A 19,828-nucleotide genomic window follows, 5' to 3' on the forward strand; every position below is an offset into this window, starting at 1 on the left:
TATTTCTTTGGTGGTAACCATCTCTCAAGTTAACAGGTCTATCTATGCTCAAGCAAGAGTAATGACATGAAAGGATGCATAAAATGTTTTAGTAACCATAAAACTGTGAGGAGTAGTACTTTTCAACCTGGATTTTTAAAACTCTAACAAGTTGACAATTACAAATTTCTTAAATGGAAATGTTAAGATGAAGATTTAGTGAATGGCCTTTTAAATTATGGATGCCAACCCCATGTTTAAATTGCTTGAGCTTAATCACTAAATACAACAACATTACTTACTGATAATGTTTTAAAGAAAATAATCAAAAAGTGTTTGAAAGATACACTTGTCGAACTGTCACTCCTCCAACTTGTCAAACTGAGGCCCGGATTACTAACCAATCTTTATTTTTAAAGTAACTTATTTTTTATCCATTAGCAAGGTCAAGGCAGCCCAGGAAAGCTTGAGTGATGGAAACACATGACAGCACCTTAAGCATTAAAGCGAATAAACTTGAGTGTTACTTCTGTGCTCTCAGACAGGATAATCAAGCATGTCTTTGAATATATTAAACAATACTTTAACTCAAACAAACATTTCTTCAACATCAGCTATTATTCAAAAATTTTACTTTTTTATAGCTTGTGACACAAGTGATACACAGAGGTATAACTAAAGACCATTTCTTAGTTATTTAATACAATCATTTTAAAGTATCGTCATGTTTAAGGCAGTGTATTCCTTTCTGGAAAGATGCTTTGTTTATGGTTATGCTAAAGGGATTTTCCTTACTAAGTCTATTGATTCTATATTTTATTTTTAATAATGACAACATAAATAGCATTTACTACATGCCAACCCAAGAAGTATCATTACCTTTTTTTTAACAAATGTAAACACCAAAGCACTAATAGGTTAATTTGCCCAAAGTCATATAACTAGTTGGTCACAGAATGAGGATAAATCCAGTCAGTATGGTTACAGAGTCTTGTGCTCTTACCACTTCTCTTCCATTCATTTAGTACGTTAATTTTATCTCATATTTTTCAATTCTTAAAAAGTAGCTAACTTGCTGTTGGCTAAAATCCAAAAAAAAGAGTAAAACATTCATTACCTTATTTGAATTTCCAACAACTTTAAGGAGTTTTATATTGTTCTCTGTAATTAAGGGTGGGTACAATTTATTCGCCAATCATGCCAAGGTAACATTTAGAGAGTGTGGACTAGGCACTGTAAGTAACAACAATTTAGGGTTGCCAGCTTAGACATTTTAAGTACTTAATGTATAAAATAAGTTACTCTTTAGCAGTATTTAGCATATGTATTTAGTATCTGTATAGGAATATGCAAATCACCTGGAGGGTATTTTTCTCATAATCCACATCTACTGGTTCCCCAGTACTCCTGTCTTCCTTCCTAAGGTCTTTGAGATTTGAGCCTTCAGGATATTCACAAAGGTCCTTTCTTCCTCTTCTGCAATAAGACCATGATAGCCACAACTGTCTCCCTGCCTCTGGTCTTGCTCAACTTTGATCTAACATGAACAACATCATGAAAGTGGTCTTTCTAATACACAATGCTAAGCACGACATTCCCATGATAAATAATTGTAAACACTGTGCATTAATTGTAAGATAAAGCTGAAACTCTCCTGACTTAAAGGTCATTTATGACTGGTTCTGCTGCCTCTATGGGAGTGAATCCTAACCCTTTTTGGATTTATTCTTTTTTGAGAACATGGTGGAAGACATGAATACTCTCTCCAGAAAAACGCATATATTCAACAGTTATCTCCCAGGTTTCTTGTTTCCCATACATTGAGAAGCATAATTTTCTTTTATTATTTTTGGGTTCATTTTGTTCGCTACTGCTAGAGAAGAAATGATTGTATCACCCTATGTCACTATAAGCTCCTGGTGGGGGCACATGCTTAACACTATTTTTTGGCCCAGAAGCTTCAGAGAGGACCTATTATAGCTGCACTCAACATATATCTGATAAACATAAATTATATCTATAATGTATCCTAATAAACAGAATAAGAAGTATATTCTTACACAATGAAACATCTTGCCATTGACTTTTACTTCAGATGATTTTCTACAGAAAGAGAAAAATAGACGAATCAAAACTCCCTTCCAGTACAATATATTCAATCCTGCTGTGTAGAGTATTAAGACAAAGAAGGGAAGAGAAGAATTAGAAGACTGAAGGGAAGAGGATGAAGCTGTTTGAGTAGTAGTAGTTACTCCAGGTAAACAAAACCATAAATGAAAATAGCATAAATATAAAATCCTTTCTCCAATTTATATAACCACTATGAGATGCCTATGCCACCTGTTTCTATGAAGAAAATTCCTAAGACTTTGTATTGAACTTGGTCTTTCCATTAGTGAATACTGAATGCCTTTCATGTATCTTCATTTAGAAGTAATGCACATTCAGGAAACATATCTTTTTTTCTTTTTTTTTATTTATTTAAATTTAATTCATTTTTTCTCTCTCTTTTTTTTTTTTTCCTTAAAGTTCTAGGGTACACGTGCACAATGTGCAGGTTTGTTACATATGTATACATGTGCCATGTTGCTGTGTTGTACCTATTAACTCGTCATTTACGTTAGGTATATTTCCTAATGCTATCCCTCCCCACTCACCCCACCCTATGACGGGCCCCGGTGTGTGATATTCCCCTTCCTGTGTACAAGTGTTCCCATTGTTCAATTCCCACGTATGAGTGAGAACATGCGGTGTTTGGTTTTTTGTCCTTGCCATACTTTGCTGAGAATGATGGTTTCCAGCTGTATCCATGTCCCTACAAAGGACATGAACTCATCCTTTTTTGTGGCTGCATAGTATTCCAAGGTGTATATGTGCCACATTTTCTTAATCCAGTCTATCACTGGTGGACATCTGGGTTGGTTCCAAGTCTTTGCTATTGTGAATAGTGCCACAATAAACATACGTCTGCATGTGTCTTTATAGCAGCATGATTTATAATCCTTTGGGTATATACTCAGTAATGGGATGGCTGGGTCAAATGGTATTTCTAGTTCCAGATCCTTGAGGAATTGTCACTCTTTTCCACAATGGTTGAACTAGTTAACAGTCCCACCAACATTGTAAAAGTGTTCCTATTTCTCCACATCCTCTCCAGCACCTTTTGTTTCCTGACGTTTTAATGATCACCATTCTAACTGGTGTGAGATGGTGAGATGGTGAGATGGCGTGGTTTTGATGTGCATTTCTCCGTTGGCCAGTGATGATGAGCATTTTTTCATGTGTCTATTGACTGCATAAACGTTTTCTTTTGAGAAGTGTCTGTTCATCATATCTTTCGCCCACTTTTTGATGGGGTTTTTTTTTCTTGTAAATTTGTTTGAGTTCTTTGTAGATTCTGGATATTAGCCCTTTGTCAGATGAATAGATTGCAAAAATTTTCTCCCATTCTGTAGGTTGTCTGTTCACTCTGACGGTAGTTTCTTTTGCTGTGCAGAAGCTCTTTAGTTTAATTAGATTCCATTTGTCAATTTTGGCTTTTGTTGCTATTGCTTTTGGTGTTTTAGACATGAAGTCCTCGCCCATGCCAATGTCCTGAATGGTATTGCCTAGGTTTTCTTCTAGGGTTTTTACGGTTTTAGGTCTAACATTTAAGTCTTTAATCCATCTTGAATTAATTTTTGTATACGGTGTAATGAAGGGATCCAGTTTCAACTTTCTACTTATGGCTAGCCAGTTTTCCCAGCACCATTTATTAAATAGGGAATCCTTTCCCCATTTCTTGGTTTTGTCAGATTTGTCAAAGATCAGATGGTGGTAGATGTGTGGTATTATTTCTGAGGGCTCTGTTCTGTTCCTTTGGTCTATATCTCTGTTTTGGACCAGTACCATGCTGTTGATCTTTTCAAAAAACTAGATCCTGGATTCATGGATTTTTCAAAGGGTTTTTTGTGTCTCTATCTCCTTCAGTTCTACTCTGTTCTTAGTTATTTCTTGTCTTCCGCTAGCTTTTGAATGTGTTTGCTCTTGCTTCTCTAGTTTCTTTTAATTGTGATATTAGGGTGTCGATTTTAGATCTTTCCTGCTTTCTCTTATGGGCATTTAGTACTATAAATTTCCCTCTACACACTGGTTTAACTGTGTCCCTGAGATTCTGGTATGTTGTGTCTGTGTTCTCATTGGTTTCAAAGAACATCTGTATTTCTGCCTTCATTTCGATATGTACCCAGTAGTCATTCAGGAGCAGGTTGTTCAGTTTCCATGTAGCTTAATGGTTTTGAGCGAGTTTCTTAATCCTGAATTCTAGTTTGATTGCACTGTGGTCTGAGAAACAGTGTGTTGTAATTTCTGTTCTTTTACATTTGCTGTGGGGTGCTTTACTTCCAACTATGTGTTCAATTTTGGAATAAATGTGATATGCTGCTGAGAAGAATGTATATTCTGTTGATTTCAGTGGGAGAGTTCTGTAGATACCTATCAGGTCTGCTTGATGCAGAGCAGAGTTCAATTCCTGGATATTCTTTTTAACTTTCTATCTACTTAATCTGTCTAATGTTGACAGGGGGTGTTAAAGTCTCCCATTATTATTGTGTGGGAGTCTAAGTCTCTTTGTAGGTCTCTAAGGACTTGCTTTATGAATCTGGGTGCTCCTGTATTGGGTGCATTTATATTTAGTATAGTTAGCTCTTCTTGTTGAATTGATTCCTTTACCATTATGTAATGGCCACGTCTCTTTTGATCTTTGTTGGTTTAAAGTCCGTTTTACCAGAGACTAGGATTGCAACCCCTGCCTTTTTTTGTTTTCCATTTGCTTGGTAGATCTTCCTCCATCCCTTTACTTTGAGCCTATGTGTGTCTGCACATGAGATGGGTCTCCTGAATATAGCACACTGATAGATCTTGACTCTTAATCCAATTTGCCAGTCTGTGTCTTTTAATTGGAGCATTCAGCCCATTTACATTTAAGGTTAATATTGCTATGTATGAATTTCATCCTGTCATTATGATGTTAGCTAGTTACTTTGCTCGTTAGTTGATGCAGTTTCTTCCTAGCATCGATGGTCTTTACAATTTGGCATGTTTTTGCAATGTCTGGTCCCGGTTGTTCCTTTCTACGTTTATTGCTTCCTTCAGGAGCTCTTGTAAGGCAGGCCTGGTGGTTGACAAAATCTCTCAGCATTTGCTTGTCTGTAAAGGATTTTATTTCTCCTTCATTTATGAAGCTTAGTTTGGCTGCATATGAAATTCTGGGTTGAAAATTCTTTTCTTTAAGAATGTTGAATATTGGCCCCCACTCTCTTCTGGCTTGGAGAGTTTCTGCCGAGAGAACTGCTGTTAGTCCGAGGGGCTTCCCTTTGTGGGTAATCCAGTCTTTCTGTCTGGCTGCCCCTGACATTTTTTCCTTCATTTCAACGTTAGTGAATCTGACAATTATGTGTCTTGGAGTTGCTCTTCTCGAGGAGTATCTCTGTGGCATTCTATTTCCTGAATTTGAATGTTGGCCTGCCTTGCTAGGTTGGGGAAGTTCTCCTGGAAAACATCCTGCAGAGGGTTTTCCAACTTGGTTCCATTCTCCCTGTCACTTTCAGGTACACCAATCAGACGTAGATTTGGTCTTTTCACATAGTCCTATATTTCTTGGAGGCTTTGTTCGTTTCTTTTTACTCTTTTTTCTCTAAACTTTTCTTCTCACTTCATTTCATTCACTTGATCTTCAATCACTAATACCCTTTCTTCCAGTTGATCGCATCGGCTACTGAATACAACTGTGCATGCGTCACGAAGTTCTCATGCCATGGTTTTCAGCTCCATCGGGTCATTTCAGGTCTTCTCTACAGTGTTTATTCTAGTCAGCCATTTGTCTTATCTTTTTTCAAGGTTTTTAGCTTCCTTGCAATGGGTTCGAACTTCCTCCTTTAGCTTGGAGAATTTTGATTGTCTGAAGCCTTCTTCTCTCAACTAGTCAAAGTCATTCTCCGTCCCGCTTTGTTCCTTTGCTGGCGATGAGCTGCGTTTCTTTGGAAGAGGAGAGGTGCTCTGGTTTTTAGAATTTTCAGTTGTTCTGCTCTGTTTTTTTCCCCATCTTTGTGGTTTTAGCTACCTTTGGTCTTTGATGATGGTGACATACAGACGGGGTTTTAGTGTGGATGTCCTTTCTGTTTGTTAGTTTTCCTTCTAACAGTCAGGACCCTCAGCTGCAGGTCTGTTGGAGTTTGCTGGAGGTTCACTCCAGACCCTGTTTGCTGGGTATCAGCAGCAGAGGCTCCAGAACAGAGAACATTGCTGAACATCAAATGTTGCTGCCTGATCGTTCCTCTGAAAGCTTCATCTCAGTGGGGTACCTGGCCGTGTGAGATGTCAGTCTGCCCCTACTGGGGGGTGCCTCCCAGTTAGGCTACTTGGTGGTCAGGGATCCACTTGAGGAGGCAGTCTGTCCGTTCTCAGATCTCAAACTCCATGCTGGGAGAACCACTGCTCTCTTCAAAGCTGTCAGACAGGGAAATTTAAGTCTGCAGAGGTTTCTGCTGCCTGTTGTTCAGCTATGCCTTGCCCCCAGATGTTGAAATCTACAGAGACAGGCAGGCCTCCTTGAGCTGCGGTGGGCTCCACCCAGTTCGAGCTTCCTGGCCACTTTGTTTACCTACTCGAGCCTCAGCAATGGCGGGTGCCCCTCTCTCAACCTCGCTGCCGCCTTGCAGTTGTATCTCAGACTGCTGTGCTAGCAATGAGCAAGGCTCCGTGGGCATGGACCCTCCACACCAGGCACAGGATATAATCTCCTGGTATGCCGTTTGCTAAGACCATTGGAAAAGTGCAGTATTAGGATGGGAGTGACCCAATTTTCCAGGTGCCATCTGTCACAGCTTCCCTTGTCTAGGAAGGGGAATTCCCTGATCCCTTGCGCTTCCCGGGTGAGGTGATGCCTCACCCTGCTTCGACTCATGCTCATGGGCTGCACCCACTGTCCTGCCCCCACTGTCCCACAAGCCCCAGTGAGATGAACCCAGTACCTCAGTTGGAAATGCAGAAATCAGCCGTGTTCTGCGTCACTCATGCTGGGAGATGTAGACTGGAGCTGTTCCTATTTGGCCATCTTGGAGCCCTTGAAACATATCTTAAGAAGTGTATCATGGCTCAGCGCGGTGGCTCATGCCTGTAATCCCAGCACTTTGGGGCCGAGACGGGTGGATCACGAGGTCAGGATATCAAGACCATCCTGGCTAACATGGTGAAACTCCGTCTCTACTAAAAATACAAAAATTAGCCGGGCGTGGTGGTGGGCACCTGTAGTCTCAGCTACTCGGGAGGCTGAAGCAGGAGAATGGCATGAACCTGGGAGGCGGAGCTTTCTGTGAGCCAAGATTGCACCACTGCACTCCAGCCTGGGAGACAGAGTGAGACTCCATCTCAAAAAAAGCATCATATCATAACAGAGGCAAGGTAGAAGAGAAATATATCACACTAGAGCAAGAGAGGGACCATGAAAAAAGCAGATTCAAACCAAAGCCCCACTATTCACTAGCTAGAGAAACAGTGAGGTTACTCAAATTCTGTGAGTATCATTTTCCTCATCTTTAAAATATAAAGGGTAATATTTTGAAGCCTTGTAAAAATTCAACAAGAACACTTATCCAAAGAGCCTATCAAATCCTGTCATCCAATGGGTGTTCAATGGTCGGTTAATGTTTTCATAGTGATCAAAAATTATGAATATCAGTTAAAATAACAATGTAATTAACAAATAATATGTAAATAAGGCTGAAGAAATGTGCTAAATAAAATAAGTCTAATTAATTCAGAGAAAGAAGGGGTCAGTACAAACTAAAGCTTTCAGGATCATGAAGGAACTAGATAACTATTAAAAGTGAGGATGAAAAGCATTGCCAGGAAGAAAGAACATTGTAAGTAAATGTGTGGAAGCCTGAGAACCTTAGGACATTTGAAGTCACAGGCAGAATTCTCTGAAGTGAGGGCAAAGTTTAGAAAAAAAGGAAAACAGACTGCCTGCCCATGGTAAGGGCCTTGAATGCCAGGTGAAGAGATGGTCCCTGAGACTGATCAGTCATTGGTCTACCCTACAGGTTTAATTCTGTTAAAAGTAAGGAAATAATGGTTTATTTTTATGTGTATAAACAATCATAAAATTTTAAAAAGTAATGTCTAGTAAAATAATTCTTTTTTTTTTTTTTGAGACCCAGTCTTGCTCTGTTGCCCAAGCTGGAGTGCAGTGGCGCGATCTTGGCTCACTGCAAGCTCCGCCTCCCAGGTTCATGCCATTCTCCTGCCTCAGCCTCCCGAGTAGCTGGGACTACAGGCACCCACCACCACGCCTGGCTAATTTTTTTGTATTTTTAGTAGAGACGGGTTTCAACCGTGTTAGCCAGGATGGTCTCGATCTCCTGACCTTGTGATCCGCCCATCTCAGTCTCCCAAAGTGCAAAGTGCTGGGATTACAGACGTGAGCCACCACACCTGGCCAATAATTCACATTATTAACACCTACTGAGTAATCTTTTCTTTTCCAATTGTGCTATAATAGCTACAGGATACTCCTTAAATATGTTTTTGAAACTTCTCTCTGCACTTAGCCCTTTTTAAAATATCAACCAAAATATATTTGATTGATATAAAATATTTTTGGTTGATATTAAAAAAAGGTCTAAGTGAAGAGAGAAGACATTGGTCTATTATATCAGTGACCAAAAGAATTATAAAACAAAAAATTAATACACTTTTAATAAATTATGACACAAGCAATTTATAAAGATAATGGTTGAAAAAGCAGTTTATGCATAAAAAGAAATAATTTTCCTTAAAAGCTATTTCTTGTGAAAATAAATGGAAAATAATCATCTAAATGCATTCAGTATACATTAAAAAGGAAGCTTTCATTCAAAGATTGAGTCAGAAGAAATGTAAAGGCATAGAAAATGAAAATACTATCACTCAGCTCCTAAAAAAAACTAACAGCAGAAATGAAAACAAGAAAATATCAAATGTAAAAAGAAAAATATGTAGGCAACTAAACAAATAAATTTATAACAAAATGTGATCAATAAACAAGAAAGATACTCTAAGACAAAATTAAACATTTTTCACAGATAATAACAATCTGGCTTTCACGATGATCTTTTTTAAAAAAGTCACTGAAATCTTATACTCCTATCTGCTCAATGAAGCTTAAAGGGTGAGAAAATTAAACAGTGAAATCTATAGTAACTAATATTAAAGGTGGGATATTTTTTTTATTTCACTCAGTACGCAACACACGGATAGTTTAAATCATTGAAGAAAATGTTCTCGCTTCAATTTGCTCCTTTCTTCAAATCTGAAGTACTCAACAATTTTAAAATAAAAATGACGTTTAGTTTATTAAGATGAATACGTACTTAAATATGTCAAAATTCAAGCAAAGTGATATTTTTAACTTTCCTTCCTGTACTGTAAACTTGAAATCAATCCCTATTTTAAAAATTTGACGTCACCAGAATCAATCACTAATTTTGTTTCAAACTCATTTTTATGTTTTTACTGATGTTGAACAATTGAAACATGAATATGCTCTACTGTAGCATAGATTATTGGTTTCCAGTCTTTTAAAGAATGTGACCCTTACAACTATGAGCAATTTTTTAAGACTCCCCCATGTGAGATATGTATACTCTGTATAGTACTATGAATTATATAATGCTTTAAAAATATACACATATCTCAAAAAGATTAGCATGTAAACTAGACAAACACACTTATAGAAACAGCAGCTGATTTCCCCATGCATTTAAGGAATCCTTCCAATAACTGGATGACCTTTTAGAGCTATAAGGATCACTTGAGTGGGAACCACTAATTCAGAAGTCAGTTTAGAGAAGATATAACCCATTCACATTTGTTTAGTGCTTCATAGTTTACAATTGAGTTTAACACCACCCTGAAAGATAGAGGGGGAAGGTATAAGAATTCTCATTTTACAAATACGAAGATCAAAATCTAGAGCGAATAAGGAGACGGGTCAAGGTTATGCAGCGTAGTAACAACTCCTATTAGATAGCAGGTCTTCTTATTACTAAATCAATGTTTCTATCTCTTACTACTTACTCACCCAGTGAAGGAAGAATAGTCTAATAATTTCTGTAAAATCAGCCTAACATAATCTAACCAACAAATGTATTTTGACTTGCACCTTTTTGGATACTCTTAAAAACTTGGCTATAATTCTACACAATAATAATTAGGGTATTAAAACAGAAAGAATGAGAAAACGAGCTAAGATATGCTAAAGAGATAAACCCAGCTTAGCAAAGGGTCATGAATTACAAAGACAACAAATTTCCAAATATTGTAAAACCTTCAAGTTCTATTTTTCTTAAGTATCACTTTGTACCTGTCATTTCTAAACACATTAATCTAATAAGCCCAATTGTCTTATGAATTTCTTAAGGATCTTAACAAGATCAGGTAAGTGTTTTAAAATACAGTAATACAGGCCGGGCGCGGTGGCTCACGTCTGTAATCCCAGCACTTTGGGAGGCCGAGATGCGCGGATCACGAGGTCAGGAAATCGAGACCATCCTGGCTAACATGGTGAAACCCCATCTCTACTAAAAATACAAAAAATTAGTCGGGCGCGGTGGCGGGTGCCTGTAGTCCCAGCTACACAGGAGGCTGAGGCAGGAGAATGGCGTGAACCCGGGAGGTGGAGCTTGCAGTGAGCAGAGATCGGGCCACTGCACTCCAGCCTGGGCAACATAGCGAGACTCCGTCTCAAAAAAAAAAAAAAAAAAAAAGAAAAGAAAAAAAAGAAAAAAAAAAACTACAGTAATACAATTTTTTCATTAGTTAAGGAGTAAGTATTCCACTTCTAGGGTATTAAGAAGGTGACACAAATACTCTGGGAAATACTAATGGAAGAGTACTAAACAAAACTAAAAATAAAAAGTCAAAAATTGGAGATGAAAAGTATGTTTTAAAACATAATATTTTGGATCTTAAAAGATTTCCATGATACATTTTCAAGATGCAATATTAAAATGATGTCTCTTTTTTCTGTCTCATTCCAAAGAACCATAAAAAAGCAATTTAAAACAGTGATGAAACAAAACGCTTACAGGTTTGTATCTCAGTGCATCTCTGTAGGATCCAAACAAAGCAGCCTGTGCTCTAAGAAAGGCCCTAGCTACTCCATCACCCGTAGCTGTAGACTGCTTCTTCAGTTTATTTTTCAAGGCCGAGACCTGCATGACAGAAAGGAACAGTTAAATTAACACCTCAGAAATTGGTACAGCGAGGTAGGAACCCAATCAGCAGGCAAACCACAGTGTCTTCAGGTCAGCCAAAAATTCATCCTCCTCCCTGATAGCTTATCTTTTTAACTGCAGAGAGCACCTGCTGGTCTGTTAATTGAAAGAAAGCAGGAGAGGAGAGTAACGTGCTAATGCAAATTGGTTTATGCTCTCTTTTTTTCCCAAGGCCTCTTGACATAAATAAGCTTTAATTATTTTACAATAAACTGCTTGTGAGCCACATTTCTACAGATTTTTAGCAATTACAACATGTGTCTACTTGTTCTGAGATGAAGCAGGTTGGGTTTTGTTCGTTTTTGCTATGTAAGGTTATTTGTTACAGGTCCTCCAGGATCACTTACCATTTAATTTTATTTTTGGAAGTCTCATTTGCATATATAATTTTCCAGTCATTTGTTGAATAGTTTTTGTCATTATGAGATAAAGAAGAGGGGAGAGGAGATAAAGTTATTGAAATTATACCATGAGTGGAGAATTTTATGCAAATGTTATACATTTTCTCATTTAATATTCACAACAGTCTTCTAAGAAAAGCATTCATATTCCCATCTATGAATGAAGAAATAAGAGGAACAAAGATGTGAATTCATTTGCCCTTACTATGTAGCTAATAAGTGGCAAAGCTGGGATCTAAACCTAGTTCTGTCCAGTTTTTTCCACTACCACATGGTGGGTTTGAGTTCAATATCATTGTCTCATGAACCAGTAATCAGATTAAAACACTAAGGTTTCTAAATTAAAGAAAAACTTATCTAAAAATTTGCTTATTTTTAAAAGGTATTTAAGTTTGTTTTAATTTTTCATACATTTTTCTATCTTTTAATTTCAAGTGCTATGTATTTTAGAAAACGCATATTATTTATGAACAGAATTTTTAGTGAGATCATACTCCTGCTGAAAACTCTTACTTTTTAAGGAGGAGGAGATATAAAATGTTCCTATGTATCCAACTCACTGTACCAATTCCTTTCACACAAAATAGTAAACTATATTCTACACATTTAAAAATATTGGTTCTCATATATATTCATCAATGCTTAAAATGGAAACATGTTAAGTTCTGTAACAATTCTGTTTTATTTAGAAATAAAACTGGTAAGACAAATTTTGGAAAGAATGCTCACTTAACAGAGCATATTCTTACCCTTATGAAACTATCATATAACAAAATAGTGTCATTTTTCCTTTTATGTATCTATGTGCATACATATATATGCAAACATATACACACATACATACACATGCACACATATACACAAAAACACATGCACACATATATACACATACACACATATATCTATGCAAGAAGGGTTATTTTTATTTCTTTATGCAAGTAGCCCTGACTTCACTTGTAGATGATTGTAATTCAACTGTCAACCTAATTAACAACTAAACTTTGAATAATGCTAATGAGAAATGCACACAGCATCAGAGGAAAGACCAGCTCTACAGGTGATAAACCTTCACAGTAGTGACATTTTCCAGTGTAAAGTCACAGTTACTGTGATCTGATCAAAGAAACAGACCCCCATTGGGTCCAATTATAACCACAGTTTTGAAAAAATTATTGAGTTATGTTCATAATCTATGCAGAAAGGCCTTTGCAGTGTAGGTCTTCTCCCCATAGCTGTGATCTTTTCAATTTATATCCAAGCTCCATAGATTCAGATAAAAGTTGAGAGCCTAATTCATTTAGCCCACAAAGTGCATAAACCAAGATTCATTTGAGAGGTTTTTATTATTAAAATCTAACCTCAATAAATGCATATTTTTAGGTAACCCACATATTCAAACAATAATAATTACAAAAATAAATCTAAATTAATGTCCTTTATTCTGAAACTTCTAATGCTATTTTTAAGTTTCAAATGCCTTCAATAACAATGGGAGTGAATATCAATATACATATTTAATTACTACATACACACCCCAAAAGATTATGATGTAAGAAATATGATTCCAGTCTTTTAAAAGTATTATTATACATAAATAGTTGTTTTTAAAAGATTTTTACTTTAGAAAATAAAAAAATTAAAATGCCCCTTACATCTCTGCAAAAGAAAATTCCTTAATGTGTACTTTTTAAAAATAAAACATGAAATTCACAACTCAGTTCTCCATAAATCAAGAACACAATGTTCTCCAGACAATCACAACATGTATGCTCACTAAGAATACAGTCAAGTCAAGCCATTCCTCAACCTTCATTATACCAAGTCCTTGACCGCATAATTGTTGCTTGAGTTATACAGGAGTATTAAACACACTGTCACAAGCCATTCTGAACCAAATTATAAAAATGCAGCCTTCACTTCCAAAACTAGTCAATGATAGCTCCTGAGCTCCCTGTGGATGTGTAGAAAATAGAAAAAAGAAAGTACTTGTTCTAGAACTATGCCGGCCAATAAGGTAGCTATCAGTCATACACACACTTGATATTTGACTCGTCTCAACTCAGATTTGCCATAAGAGTAAAACAGACACTGTATTTAGAAGACTCAGTACAATAAAAAAACTCAATAAATTTTATATTGATTATATTTGGAAGCAATAATATTTATATACAGGGTTAAATAAAATATATCATTAAAATTAATTTCACCTTTTTATTATTTAATGTGGCTACAAGAAAACACAATCATACATGTGGCTCAATTTTTTTTTTTTGGACAGTGTTATTCTACATGAGTATACTATCTAATTTCATACAGATTTTAAACTAAAATTGCCTGGCAAGAAATATAATTATATTTCTCCTTTGCCTCTTTCTATATTATTTCAACTTTTACAAATTACATAAAAAGAATTTTTCCTTGACCTACTCTAGTGGGCTTCAATTGCCAGTACATCTGAAGTTGACCTGTTTTTCAGAGATCAGAAGGGCAGCTAAGTGTTTCTACATGTGCAAATGAATGCTCAAAAAGAGTCTGTAAGAAAACAATTGTTTTTAAAAATCAGTTTTAGATATAAGGATATTAATATAATATAAAATGATTGCATCAATCTTGCTGTGTTTCTGGTCTTTACATCACTGGAGTAAATTATCACCAGTTACCAATGCCCTTTGCAGTGCTAATTAGCTTTTAGCAGTTTTTATCTATAAAAATGATGGCGTTCTGTACTTTTAAATACCTGGTCTGGGAAAGAGCATTTTCTGCTTTAATTTCCAAACTTCTAAGTTTAGTTATGAAATAAATGTATCTCTTCCCACGAAATCCTAAGGCTTATACTCACCCATAACTCTGAATTCAAAAAAGCATTTGGAACCTTAGTCATATGGCTATTATCACATAATCCTATAAACATTGAAAAAATATCAATTGTTTTATCTTTTTATTCTTAAGAAAGTAAGCTAGTTTCAACCTCCAATGGCTAAGGATTACTTCACAAAGGACATTTTATCTTATGGTCTTTAGAGACTTTACACTCTGTAAATACATTTTTTTAAAAAAAATCTAATTAGTATTAGGATAGATCACAAATGAAAAGTTAAACAATGAAAAGAAAATTCAGAAATAAGCATCACTTCATTGCTTGTATCAAATGTTTTAAATTCCTTTCAGTCAGAATTCAGACCTCCAAGCAGTCATCCATGGGAAGAATTATAACCTGGATTTTAGCACAGTGGAAACTCACTGTAGCATGAATAATATTACCACCAATTTCCCACTTTTACCCTCTTAGCACTGAAGTGACTACGAATAAAAGGACAGAATTACATGAGTAAACACACCAAACAGGTACACGTTAAAAAAGCATAAGCCATGTGCACACAGTCTAAGTAATGACGTAATTATACCAAAGGAGAGTAAGCCAGAAAGGCAGAGCATATAAGGGGGTTGAGTTTTTCCGAGAAGTGACAGATTTCTTCTTTTACTTAACTTTTAGATGTGATTTCTAGATATGTTTTTGCAGTAAAAATATATTAACTGCTATACCTAGAAATTTTTATTTTACTTTTAATGATCACAAAGAGAAACATCAGGGTAAAGAAGAGAAGATAAAAATAACTGTTCTAAAATAATATTTACATAATCTACACAACCTAAAACACTCCTAAGATATTTTTAAATATTTCCTTTCATATAACTAAACTGTTCTCTAGAAACTACATATATTTATAAAAGTTAAAGTGTTAAAAAATCATCTGTAGAACAAAGATATAAAGTTGAAACCTTTTACTCTTCCATGAATCATGTTATAGTTACCACATGAATTAGATATTAAATCCCCACACTTCTTTAACCTTTCTAAAGTTCAGTTTATTAAGAAACAAAATTAACACTTCTCTCTTAATAATTTTCTAACAAGTCTCTATTTGAAGATTAAAACAGTAACCTTTAACATTTATTAAATGAAAAGCATATGATATACTTACAGAGCGTATCATTACATTGTTTCATTGGTTTAAAGGACCTGTCAAATCCTAACTAATATGGCATCATCTACAAGTATTCAATGAATTTCTAATAAAATCCAAAGGTCTTTAACAAGAACTACACATATTTTATGATTTCCCCTGCCTATCTCTACTATCTCATTTTGCATAATGTTTTTGTTTATTTCACGACAGCCGTATAGGTCTTGAATTAACCAACCTCTTCCCCACAGGAAAAACTTTAAATATGTTATCTCTCCTCCCCCTCTTCTTCCTGCTCCCACTTGGCTTACTCATACTCACCATCATTGAGGTCAATTCTCCATAAAGATGTTCCTGATACACTGAGCTTGGCTGGACCACAAAAGGCTGATCTGAGTGTGCGGACTAGTAAAAATGGCATCTCAGTTTGGCTAAAATTATTTCCATATCAGTGTACTTATAGCAGAGATGGCTTTAAGTCCACCAAGATCTATTCTCCCTTTCTTTGCTAATGGAAATCTTAGGTTTGGGCTGGTACATATTTAACAAAACTAGGTTAACTCAGCTAGTTTCCAACGTCCCTTGGAACTTGGTGTGTCCATATGTCTGGGTTCAGACAAATGGAATGAGTTGAGGAACATGACATTTTCAGGCTGTCCCTAAAAGGGATATGAATACTCCTCTGTGGATTCTCCTCTTTTTTTCTGGGGCAAGGTAGACAAACAGCATACCTTAAACCTGGAGTTGCATGCTATGTATTGAGGATGGCAGAGTTGTCCCACATCTCTGGAAAACTTACCTCTTAATTGTTATACAAGAGATAAATATATTTCTATTTTTATCTAAGAATGGGTATTTAGGTCTCTCTGTTATAGCAGCTTAGCTTGTACCCTAGTAAACACACCAAACAGTAAACAAACAGCATAAATGATAATAAACAGTATAAAGGAAAATAAACAGTATAAAGGATAATAAACAAACAGTATAAAGATATATGAGAGATATGAAATAAGAATATAGACCAAGCTCCTAACTGCTTCCATAGTTTCTCATACTGGTGCACCTGAAATCCCATCCTCAGTGCAACTGTCACAGCATCAGGTTCCTGCCACGTCATAAGAAAAATGAAACCTCAGGCTTGCAGCCTTTACTATTAAGCTGGAGAAGAACATTTGAGCCCCCGAGAATTTAGGCACTACCACATAAGACAATGCCTTGCTGCACCACAGAGGCACACATGGTTTTTTACTGTGTCACTGAGCTAGAACAGGCTCAGCATCTACCTATCTCACCCTTAATCTAAATTAGGATACCACTGTAATTCTCTCCAACTGCACTCTGTTTCTTTATAACATTTGTCTCTATTTGTAATACTAGATGAGTGTTAACACACCATAAACTCTATGAAATAAGAGTGTATGTCTGCTTGTTCACCACTATATACCCAGTTCTTAGCACAACGTTTGTACACAGTAGATACTTGATAAATACCTGTTGAATGAATGAATAAATGAACAAATCTAACAACCTGTTCCAGGCACAATTCTACAATTATTCCTCTAGTTGACTCAATCAAAGTATCTATGATGGTGCTCAGAAACATAATTCATTTAAAAGGTCACCTGGTCATTATGATATTAGCAAGGTTTGGGAACCGCTATTGTGACAGTGCTCACAATATTACACACAAAAAAGTTGCTTGAATGTGGAAAAATCAAGAATTTAAAGGACCAGAAATAAATTGGAAATAATTTTAAAAGCCAAAATCAAGGTTTACATTTTTCAGAAAAAAAATATATCTGCAGTAACAAGAGAAAGAAGCATGCTATTAAGATAATACATGGTGGGTGGGAGGAAGACATTAAAAGTAAGGCGAGGTAATTTAGTTGGAAATGAAAAGCCACGAGAAAGCCAAGGAACTTCATTGAGCACTTAAAATCACTAAAAGTAACAAACAATAAATCAACTTTAGAATGGCAAAAGTACAGAGACATAAAGGGAGGGATTACCAAAGCCTGGATCATTGCTGTGGGAAAGCTAGGTTCTCTTATTCAATTGAGAGAAACTAACAAAAATCTTTTAAATGTTTAGAAGCACAGTTAAGGTTTTTGGGTTTTGCTTTTGTCTTCTTTTAGTATTTAAGGTTTATATTTTAAAAATATACACCAAGAAAACAGTTGGGAGAACAGCAAAATCTATAATAGTTTACCTACAAACAAACAAACAAAAACTACTTTGTAAATAATTATATCTCTGATAATAACTATTTAAAAGAATAGCTGAGTTTCCACAGACATTCAGCTGGGTATACAGAAGCACAATGATTGCCACCACAACATGGTCTCTTTTTCTAAACACAGGAAATAAAAGGTTATACTCATAGTCAAAAAAAGTATATTTTATATATGCATCCAGGTTTCTCATTTTCATTATTATTAAAGTCAAATGAAAACATCCTTATAAAATGTTCTAGGAGGTAACTGTAAACAGACTTTAAAAGCAAGCTTCTATTACTAAAGATAAAAGAAGTGCAATTATATTTCCTTTCAGCAATCACGTATTGAACGCCTATTTACGAAGCACTGTACCAAGGCTGTGTGGCGGGGTCAAGGTACAACTAGATGCCTGGATTCTACCAATTGGAGATTGAGAGAAGAAAAAGCATGGCTATACTTTTCCAAGGGCAAACTAAAAGCAATATTTGTCTCCTGAAGTAATAAAATGCTCTCCAAATTACTCTAGAAGCTGAATGAATCTTTCTAACCTGACCACCCTAGAAATTTGTTAGGGACTTCATTTACCATTAAACACAATAAGGATAACAGCAGAACTGTGGCAAACCTGGAACTAATATAATATTCTCTGGGGCCTATTTTTCTTTATAACATATATTATGACAATTTAAGATGTTAAACCTTCATGTTAGATTACAGGAAATATTCAATGAATTAAACATATCCATTGACAGTCCGTGTGGTTCTAAGAGTTTAATTTGCTTACATAACTTAATATTTTTTTAAAAGTTTATTTTAGAATTATCTGAAAAAAACTAATTCTTTCAAGCTTATCCCCAAATTAATAAATTCACTTGAATGTAGATATTCAAATATTTGATATCAGAGATTTAGAGACTTTCTCCAGTTCTTATATGCTCTTAATGATTTTTGGTGATTCAGAGCAATTCGTGTCTTTCTTTTTTTTAATCACAAAAAAACCATTTAAGGCACTCCTTCTTATGATTCCTGAAAGCTTCACTATAATATACATGATATTTTAGATAGCATCATTATAATAAAGTCTTTTCAATGTTTTAGTAATGAAATATGCTACATACAAGGATATAGCTATCCTGTAACATACAGTGGTCTACAGTGACTTGTACAATAACTCTTAAGTGTACCATATTTTCTATATACCCTCACAGTAGAAAACACAAAATTATTTTCCAATAGTATTATATTTAAGACAAAAATGAAGTTTTAAAAATAGTGCTGAAAATCCTAATTTAAATCAAATGGATCAAATTAATATTTCTTTAACAAGTTTAAGTGGCAAGTAAGCTTCTATAATATATTTTAAAGGAGTTATTCATTACATTGTATATCACATTTATATGAAAGGGACCATGGTCTACTGTTTCAGACACAGGCCTGAGGATCAACCTCTATGAAATGAATCTCTAGATATACCATTAACAGTATACTTTCTGTGCCTTGATTTTCTTATCTAAAATAGGAATAGCATATTGACCTATCAATATCATTACTATTCTTACAATCGAACGAATTTAAATTATTAGAGACAGTTAAGCAATACAGGTCAAAAAACTTGCCTGTTGTAATGAATATTGTAATACATGTAACTTTTTCAGACGTCAATTCTAATGTACTTTCATCCATAGGAATTTATAATTGTTTAATTTAATATTCATATGAGGAGAGAATTCCTAAATCTTATAATTCTAATTATTAGCTTAATTCCTGGTAAGAGGGTAATCCTATTTATATTTGAAATAGTAACAACCTCCAAATTGCTTTTTAAAATGTTGATGATAAAAATTAAAATGAGCAGGAATATCTCAGAAATACATTTTAAATTATTATGCAATTAAAACTAAATTGTATGCAGATTTGGAATAGGAGGTTTTAATAGTGCATTTTCATAAATTAAAATCAACTCATTTGAGATC

General features: G+C 35.3%; 1 protein-coding gene across 3 annotated transcripts in view; it reads right to left on the reverse strand.

Annotated features, from left to right (window-relative positions):
* The window catches only part of DENND1B (DENN domain containing 1B), a 288,795-nt gene that overhangs the window by 89,172 nt on the left and 179,795 nt on the right, over window positions 1-19,828 (reverse strand). For all 3 annotated transcript variants that reach the window (XM_030929666.1, XM_030929664.1, XM_030929667.1), the window contains one exon: window positions 11,085-11,210. In XM_030929666.1, coding sequence (XP_030785526.1) covers window positions 11,085-11,210 — 126 coding nt within the window. The remainder of the gene's footprint in view (window positions 1-11,084; window positions 11,211-19,828) is intronic.

Source organism: Rhinopithecus roxellana, chromosome 1 (assembly GCF_007565055.1).
Source record: "Rhinopithecus roxellana isolate Shanxi Qingling chromosome 1, ASM756505v1, whole genome shotgun sequence".
Classification (NCBI taxonomy): domain Eukaryota; kingdom Metazoa; phylum Chordata; class Mammalia; order Primates; family Cercopithecidae; genus Rhinopithecus; species Rhinopithecus roxellana.